This window comes from Euprymna scolopes, chromosome 6 (assembly GCF_053919585.1).
Source record: "Euprymna scolopes isolate OS-2025 chromosome 6, ASM5391958v1, whole genome shotgun sequence".
NCBI lineage: Eukaryota > Metazoa > Mollusca > Cephalopoda > Sepiida > Sepiolidae > Euprymna > Euprymna scolopes.
In genome coordinates, this window is record NC_136487.1 from 8,340,537 (window position 1) to 8,350,550 (window position 10,014).

Below are 10,014 nucleotides of genomic sequence, written 5' to 3' on the forward strand. Positions count from 1 at the left end.
TATTTATGAAGCAATCTTTTTGCTCATATATTTATGAAGCAATCTTTTAGTGCATTCTTCACTCTTGACAACAATCCTTCTCCAAGCAGTTTTTTTTTCTTTACAAAAAGGCTGATAGTGTTAAGTCCCTAGAATTGTTATAATTAATGTTATTTTATAATTTTTCTGAACTCGTTGTTCTACCAAGGCTTGAGGGTTTTGTTTGCCTTACTATTAACTGCTATTCTATCACTAGGGCTAGGACAACAGCATATTCTTTTCATTGTTTTGACTCTCGAGTGTTTATCCATTAATATCTTATATGCTTTTACATAGTGATGTGGTTTTTTTGTTGATTAACTGTGTCAGATATATACTTGAGTTAAAACAAAGATAATAGTCTGTTGTCATAGCCTGACTTATCACCCATCGAAGTTGCTTTTTGTACTTTTACATTTTTTGTTTTTTGTTTTATCTGATCAGATGAAACATTTTTTAAACATATTATTTAAAATTATTAACTTTTAAAATTGCATTTGTTAGAAATAACAAATAAGTTTTCTCGTGTTCATAATTCCGTAAACTTTTTACCCTGCTTGTGAACATGTGATCGATAAGACATTTTTAAAAAAGGATATTGGGCCAAATTTTGGAATTTTGTTTTGTGCAAACTTTGCATTCTGCGATAAGTTTTTTTTTTTTTTTTATCCAAAATGACTGAATTTAGCATATATCCATCAAGTGGAACTAATGGCCTTGAACCACTTTGACAAAAGAATGGTCATCTGTTGTTGATTACCCACCTGGTAAAGTTGGCACCCAGTTATCCACATGAGTAGGGTATTTTCTTACAGTATCCAGTATTCCAATTAGACCTTAACGTTGGTAATCTGACCAGAATCAGTTTGTTGTGATTTGGCTGAAGGACATAATTTTGAGTAGACCAGTGGTCATTAATGACAAAACGCTCAATAGGCCAAAATTAGACATTGGGTTGGTTTTTAATGTAGAAATCACCTAAATTAAATTCTGAACTGGAAACACATTTTAAAATATTCCTAGTGTATGAGTTTTCCTCACTTGACTGAGAACAGAGCAGATACTACACATTGATTCTAAACAGAAAACTATAGAAAAGGACAGGACTTCCTGAACTTTTTTGTTAACAGACTTCCTTATGGATTTCACATAATCTAAAAACAAAATGGCTGCATATGTTTATTGTACCAATAGTTCTCGAATATTATTTTTATCTTATTTATTCCTTAGTTCATGCAAATGTACACGTGTTAAATCACAGAGATCTTTATATAGGTAAGCATGGAGTAGATAACTGATTTTTTTATTTATATTTTTATTTTGAATTTAATTTGATAAGTTTTAAGAAAGTTAAGCAAACTTTATAGAAGAAAAATATCTTCGGAAATGAAACTATCATCATAAATTCTTATATTTCATAATATTTGAACCTTTCAAAAAAAAAAAAAATTTTAAGGGAAATATAATTTTTATAGATCCTGCAAATTGTTTAGATAAATCAGTTTATACTAGAGTAAATGTATAAACTGAGTTTTTGCTGAGCAAGTTAATTTCAATTGCCTTGTGAACCTCTGTCAGTTGGAAAAGCAAGGTAATAGAACACGCTTATCTTTTATTGGTCTATTTTTGAGATTCCAAACAATAACTCGCGGAAATGGACCAAATGACAAAAAGTCATACCAACAAAGACTACAATCGAATTGTTAGATTTTAAGCAAAAGTCTTCATGCCAACTATTTCAGCAACATTCTGGAATCTTCTGCACATCGCCGCACGTGTGGGCCAATAACCTCTGTTTCTCAATGTTTCTCTCATTTTGTATATTTTCAGGAACAAGCGACCTGGTGGAGGAGGTGTCTCTGGTCTTGGGAATCTCCTTAATAAACTTGGAAAAAAACAAAAAATCAGTACTTTGGTAAGTAATATTCTTTGACTTGCAAGAAAATTAGCAGAAGTGAAAGTCCTTGAATATCATCAAACAGGGTAATTTTAAAAAGTCTCAAAAAACTGTCCAGAAATATGCGTCAAAATCAATTCACTTCTACGTTGGATCAAGAAATATTTAATTGGATGTTTCTTGTTTGAAGCTATTGCATAACTCGGGGCTTGCACGGGCTTAAAAAAGCTTTGAATTTTGAGGGTATTTCTATTACCTTGAAAAGGCTTTGAAAATATGGAAAATGTCTTGAAAATCATATTCTTTATGTCCAGTAAAAATTTATAAGAATATTAAAAATAAAATAGAAATAAAAAAAAAAACTATTAAAATATTTTTAGATATTAAAAATAAATCTAAATAGATTGTTCCGAAATTGCATATTATTTGCAGCATTGTTGATACAAGAGTTACATTCCTTTATCATAAAATTACCCGATGTTATCCATACGCTCTACAGATGTAGCTGAAGTGAAATTCAAAAGTAAAACGAACATAGTGTAAACCAATCCATAATTGGAAAAACAACACTATTTAATCGTGCTTGGTTGGCCAAATATAAGTGGGTCAGGAATGTAAATATGAACTGAAAATTGTTTAAAAAATTGTTGAATGACAAAGTAGACAATAGTGTAGTGATGAGCTTAAGCTGTTAACAGTTGACCAGTTTTGTTGTGCGTTACTGTAGAGAACTGTAACTAACTGATTTTTAAAAACGATTTTGTAAAATAAAGATAAATCAAAGTGGCTTTTTCCATTGTCAATTACAAAGTTTGTAGGTTTAAATCATTTAGTGTGTATGTGGGTATATATATGTATGTGGGTTTATATATGTATATGGTATATATATATGATTAGTGTTTTGGAAAAAGAAATCCAGCAGAGTGCTCAATTAAAAGGAAAATCTGAAATATAAGAGCGTATTTGTATTTTGTGTACAGAAAGTTGTTAGATGAGACAAGTTATTGGTACCGTCGGTTTAAAGTCTGATAATTAGGACCGTTTTAGATATCCATATCAAGCTCTCTTCAGCCAATACTCATCACACAAAATACAAAATATATGTGTGTGTGGATTTATGTCAAATTTTTTGAAAATTTTATTTTGTCTAGAGAAGGCGTTGAAGTCTTGAAAATGGATATTGAAAATCTGTATGAGCCCTGTAACTAAATCTATTTCCTAATGAATGAATTTTTTTTAATATCTCTCTTTGTGTAAAGAGTTTGTGAAGACAGTAATAATGATAGAACTAGTATGTAGATGATTGTCTAGTGTTACAAAAGTGTGTTGGTATAGGTGATAATAGTGATATCCAAAGAAAAAAATTAGGTTTTGTCTGCAAAGTGAAGCAGACTTTTTTTTTTCCTTAACACTCTTTCTCTCCTCACCAGGTGGGAGCTAATACTTTACAGTAAGTAAAAAATACATATACACGTGTGTACAGGTTTTGATATTAAGATGAAAATATGTTCTTCCGTTTAATTCAGTGATTCATACAAATTAGGTTTTGCTTCTTTTTTTTTTTTTTAATTTAAAAAAATTTTTTTTTATATATGTGTACTTTTTGAATTTCACTCATTCGCGCTTTTCCATTTAACATTGTCCATGGAAGATTGTTTTGCCAAGTGTCCCGCTTCAAATCTAAATCTTTACTTTATTTATTCTTTTCTATTTGAACCCTAATTTTTTTTTTTAAAAGAAGACTTCATGTACCTTTCTATACAAGACTATTGATTCCATGGATTGGATTTTACTCCCACATTTCATTACAGGGTTTTTTAATTCCGGATAATTTTTAAGAGATTTCAAAGAATATCTTACAAAACTCTTTTTGGATTCACTAATCGCTCCACTATTGTGAACTTTTGGATATCACTGGATATTTACATCTATATATATTTGGATTTTGCTGAGTATCCCCGTTTCATTTTATCTAAACTTTTACTTTTCTTCAATTTTCTTAACTGTTTTAAAAAATTGAACAAAAATAGATACTTATTTATACTCACCGTTAACTTTTTTCCTCTAAGGAGAGGAGTGTTCCTTTGAAACTCCATGGAATAAGGAACGTTTCATCTTTATTTCGTATTCCTTGTTTTAAATAAAATATTGTAAATTTAATTCTACAATATCTTGAGTTTTTCTACTTATATATAAGAGCAAATAGTTAATAAAACATGTTAAAAAAACCCTTTGAAAAAGAGTTAAAAACATATTTAATCTGAAAAGGAAACATTTAATAAGTGGATAGTCCTTAATCCGCGGAGTTTCGAAGAAATACTTTCCTTCTCATCAGAGGGTAGGAATTAGCAAAATGCGGGATCGGATTTTGTATACAAAAGTATTTGATGAAAGAAGTCAAAGATCTTACTTGATAACAAAAAGTGAAGCAGAGGGAATATGGTGAAGAAGGTGATTTCACGTGAATTATAAGTCATTGAATTATAAGTGGTTTTCCATACTTATAAGTAAATGCGTACTGAACAGATACTATAATACTTAAAGTTAAATTCAAATTTTGATATATCTTTTTTTAAATGAAATTGTTAGTTGAAAGTATAGAATAGTTAAAAACACTCTCCCTATGTTAAGAATGGTTTTTTAAATAGAAAATGAAAATAAAATGTAACTTTTTTTTCATTTATTTTAAACAAACGTTCATGACTCATTGGGTCAAATATTTAATTTATGTGTTAATAAGGTCAATAAAACTAATTAAGACAATGCGGAAATAAACGATGTAAAAAAAGCAGAAAGTATTAACAATTGTTTATTTGGATAATTTAAACGTGAAAAAAAAAAACAATTGGGACGCTGAAAACGTACACAGTAAAACAATACGTTTTCTTATGTTGATTATTTGTTTGTAACGCAAATTAAAATAACATTTTCGAGGTTATTTATTTATGTTGGTAGTGTAGAAGAAAATATATGAATGTTTTTAAGAAAGGTGTATTAAAAAATGAAGAATAAATTTTTAAAAAAAAAAGGAAGGCGGTGGAGAAATCGCCGTTGTAAATTGTTATGTCTGTCAACGGGTTAAAGTAGATTTATTTGTAAGAAAATTGCAGCAGTATAATTGTAATACAGAATAGTTGCAAAACATCCTTCCCATGTTCAATAATAATTTCTAAATAATAATGTTAATATTTCAGTGCACAGATCAAATTCTGCAAAAGTAGCGATTTGTGTTTATTTGTTTACGCTGTTATGGGTTTATGTTTATGTACACATGCGCAACAGGAAGTCGTAAACCGGATGTTGGGTTACAACACTCGTTACAAGGTCATTTTAGTTTTATAATTATATAGATATATATATATAGACCACCTTCTTTTGTAATTTTATAAGTTCAAAATCTTAGCATCTACTGATCATAATTTAATAAATGCAGGCTTGTTGGAAAGCTAATGACTTGAATTGTGTAGTGGGCTATGTGATATTTGCCCTTAAGAGGATCATCCATCATCTAGATCCTATTTTTGGTATTTTTTTTACAGCCATAAAATGTTTCAATCATAGTCATTTGTTTTCCTAATTTTGCATATGAATTAGAAAATATTTGATATTTCCCCAAAACTTCTGGCCTTGATGGAGGGGGAGACTTACTGCTCTGGTTTCAAATGATCTGAAATGACAGCAAGTGGAGACTTGATTCCAAATATTTCTCCCCTCTTTGGTTTTCATACATAAAGTAAATTTCAGTGTATAAGGATTATTTGATACTGGAGATATTCATAATTGTACCCTATTTCCAAAAGAAAGGAGATATAACATATAAGAAATATTTGGAATCAAGTCTCCCCTTGCTGTTATTTCGGATCACGTGAAACCATAGCAGCAAATTTTATAGTCTTCCCTCCATCAAATCCAGAGGTTTTGGGGAAATATATATGTTTTAAGGAAAGCTTGATTTTCAGACAGATTTTGAATTAAAGAAAAAAAGCAAAACCTAATTCTAATGATGATGTGTGCCCAAAAGTGGATGCAAATGCTTTTTGTAATGCCCAAAAAGATAGGTACATATCTATCAAATCTTAGTCACTGAATGTACTTGCTTCTCGTTTAGATTGGTTCCGAAATTGAGAAACTTGATGTATAAACTTACCTGTGAGTGTTTTGAATAAATTTGCACATCTTATTTTAAAATTAACAATTTGGATGAAGACAACTCGTCTTTATCAAGTAAAGGTTTTTGAAATTGATATTCTTGAAAAGGCAAGATTAACACATTTAAATTTCTCATCAGTTTTACATAAATGTTTATTTGGGGCTATTGTTAAACTAATGTGATAAAAATAACTTCTTTTTTTTTTTCGTAATAGGCAGATTATATTCTTTATTTTTACATGTTTCTTTCATTTTATTTTCTCAATAACAAAAAATTTCTTTTAAAAAAATGACTGTCCTCTTTTCATAAACAATTAAAAAAATTTTTAACTTTGAAATGTTCCAAAACTATATTATTATAGTTAAATTAATATAAATAGTGAATTAAAATCCTGTAATGCATAACGTTTAACAATTGAGAAAGATTCTCAGCAAAAAGTTGTCTTTATTTTGATTTCAGGACAAATCAAAATTGGATTGGGATTCTTTTAAACAATCTGAAGGCATTGAGTCCGAATTGGCCCAGCACAATCGAAGTAAACACTCGTGAGTAAACTTTTTGAATATTTTAGCAATAATAAAATGCTTTCAATTCTGAAAAATTGAACTTTTTTTTATTTGGTGCTTGTGCATTTTAAAATTGCATATCAAATTGCGTAATTATGCGTGATGTTGAAATTAGTAAAAATTCTATAAATTACGAAAATGATTGAGTAGATCTGCTAGAATTATTTTTTACAAAAAAAAAATCGATTTTGAAACAGTAAAAGTTAGGTGAAAACAAGAGGGATAAATCAGTTTGTCGTAAAGAATTGGTTGCAAACCGTTAAAACCGCACGTTCTTCGGGCCAAGATCACAGTATTTGTTCTGATGCTACACTTCACCTTTTCTGCCCTCTTGACAGTGGAGGGGAAATCTTTCATGATGGAGACGATTTTTATTTTTGTTCCTATCCAGAATGCCTCGTTTTGAGGAGCTGGATTTTTCGCACATTAAAAATTGACCTTGTGTCTAACTCTGTCTTCATGGAGAGGCAAGTAAATAAGAACCACATTATTTGATAAATTTTAATTTTTCTGATAATTTTCTACTCGATCATTTTTTGGAATTTTTATCTAATTTCAGCATGGCATGTAATTATGTGATATTTTTTTTTAACATGCATATTTTGATATCCAATTATAATGCACAAGTACACATTATTTTAACAAACACCTATCAAGATATACAGTGCCAGCAAAAAGAAAGTCCACACTTGTAATTTTTTTTTAAAAACTAAATTTAGCTAAATTTAATGTAACTGTTTAAACAACCTATACCTCATTTGATTGTCCTTTTATTCTTCTATAATTTTACCTGTTCATATTTGACTTTTAATTAAAATATTCTAGTGTTCACGTCAATTTAAAAAAAACAACTTCAAATTGAGGAGGCAAAAAGAAAGTCCACAGCAACAAATTCGCTTAAAACCAGCTTAAATTATCGCCCCCTAAATTAGTTTAAAATAACAGATAAACAAAGCATCTCCATTGGGTCAGTATGTTATATTAGCTATGGAATTAATGTATGAGCGTGGCACCTGTGACGTATAGAAAATAGTTTTTTGTGACATAACAGAAACATTTCTATGAAAGTATATCCATTATATATATATATATATATATATATATATATATATATAAAAGTGAACGTGTGTGTGTGCATTTTCCAACGCAATAACTGTCAATTTTTAGTCTACAGACTCAAAATTTGATATACAGGGTACTGAGATTTGGAAAAATCTTTGTAATCCGTTTTCGCCCAAACATTTGTCTGTTAAGGGGTCAAAGTTCAACGATTTAACCTTTGAGAACTCTACCAAACTCCTCTGCCAATTTTGGGTCTAAACACTTGAAATTTTAGATATAGGTTCCTTGGACATGGATCTAACTTAATAACTTGATTGGAGCCCAAAACAATAAATGTTAAGGGGTCATAATAGGGGTCAAAGTTAAAAAAAAATTAACCTCTCTTTTGCTCAACATAAAATTCCAAACACCTGGGCAATGCCAGGCTGAAATGCTAGTTAAAATGAAAAAAAGGAATATCGATAGATTTCTATGAATCATTCTGTTTATAATTGTTTATTTTTGAAAAAAAACAAACTTACAGCCATTATATTATAAGTGGTTTGCCATACTTATAGGTAAATGTGCACTGAACAAATACTATAATACTTAAAGTTAAATTCAAATTTTGATATATCTTTTAATTTAAACGTGAAAAGAAACAACTGGGATGCTAAAAACATACACAGTAAAACAATGCGTTGATTATTTATTTGTAACGCAAATAAAAAAAATAGCATTTTCGGGTTATTTATTTATGTTGGTAGTGTAGAAGAAAATGTATGAATGTTTTTAAGAAAGGTGTTTAAAAAAAAAAAAAAGGAAAGTGATGGATAAATCGCCATTGTAAAATGCTTTTATGGTTGTCAACGGGTTAAAATAGATTTATTTGTAAGAAAATTGCGTTAAAATAACAAACATAATACGGAAATGAACGATGTAAATAAAATGCAGAAAGTTATTAACAATTGTTTATTTGGATAATTTAAACACGAAACGTACATAGTAAAACAATGTTTTATTGTCGCATTGATTATTTGTTTATGTATGCATGCGCAACCGGAAGTCTTAAACCGGATGTTGGATTACAACACCCGTTACAAGGTCATTTGAATTTTATATATATATAGATTGTACTTGGGTAAACAGACAGAACCTCTTAATTAGATGATTAGACATTTGTGAAAAACCAATGTTATTTTTTTTCTATATGAATTTAAACATTTGTTGTAACTTTACTGTAGTGTGTCTTTGAAAAAATGCATTTCAGAGAAAAACCTTATATACTTTGTGCATACCAAAATTAGTATAAATTCCAAAAGTTACGAAACATGGTCCAGTAAAAAATAATTTTCAGAAAAATAGAATTTTTCAAAGTTGCCGTTTTTAACTGTAAATTAACTTTTTAGAAGTCCAAAATCAGGGGAAGATAACTGCATTCTACCGTTTAAGTTGCTTTGCATAGAATCCAATGACACTATCTTTTGGACTGGCCATGTTGCTTTTTATATATATAGATTGCATGCTTTTTTTATATATAGATTGCCTGCTTTTTTCCATCTTTTATTGGACCAGTGTTGTAATTTTTGTATTTATATCAATTTCGACATGACACATAAGTACATAATGTTTTCCCCTGAAATACCTTTACTTTGAAAATACACAATTGAGTCAAACGACTCACTATTGTCAAGTTGCAACAAAACTTTTTGCTTGTGAATAAATGATTTCATTTTATATCTTTACAGATATTTGGATCGTATGGCATTTCTTGACCGTACTGACCATCGACAATTTGAAATAGAAAAAACTTTGCGGCAGACCAACAGTGGCAACAGCAGGAGGTGATGACTCACCATTCTTGTTGTCATCATCATTACTTCCATTTCATCTTCAGAATCATCATCATTTTCCTTTGTCTTTCTAATTTCCCATTGCTATATTGGCTATAAAAACTGTCATGCTGACATGTATGTGTGGCGGATAAAAAAAGAAAAGCGAATTTGTTTTGCTGAATTTTTATTCTAAGCAAACATGAAATTTAGATTTCTCATTTTCTGGTGAAGATCACATTGAACCAAGTGTGTGTCTTTTTTTTTTTTTCTTTTTTTTCTTTTTTCTTTTTTTTTATTTTTTCTTTTTTTTTTTTTCTTTTTTTTCCTGTAAAAATGGCCATTCATGCAAACGAGCTGATGTTTATTCATTACTTTTTTTTGGTGCTTCACCAGAATCGCAACCTTCCCCCATGAATATATAAAAATCAAAATCTGTGTGATGTACATACTCATGACAAAACAAAAATATATTCCAAAAAATACATAAATTTATCAAAAAGTTCTGTT

At 29.4% G+C, this 10,014-nt stretch overlaps 1 protein-coding gene across 1 annotated transcript in view; it reads left to right on the forward strand.

The window, feature by feature from the left end:
* Nucleotides 1-9,674, forward strand: part of LOC145277488 (heterochromatin-stabilizing protein CFDP1-like) — a 33,828-nt gene extending 24,154 nt beyond the window's left edge. Inside the window, exons 6-8 of the mRNA XM_080128870.1 lie at nucleotides 1,849-1,933; nucleotides 6,525-6,610; nucleotides 9,421-9,674. Coding sequence (XP_079984996.1) covers nucleotides 1,849-1,933; nucleotides 6,525-6,610; nucleotides 9,421-9,520 — 271 coding nt within the window. The 3' untranslated portion in view covers nucleotides 9,521-9,674. The remainder of the gene's footprint in view (nucleotides 1-1,848; nucleotides 1,934-6,524; nucleotides 6,611-9,420) is intronic.
* Nucleotides 9,675-10,014: the final 340 nt, after the last annotated feature.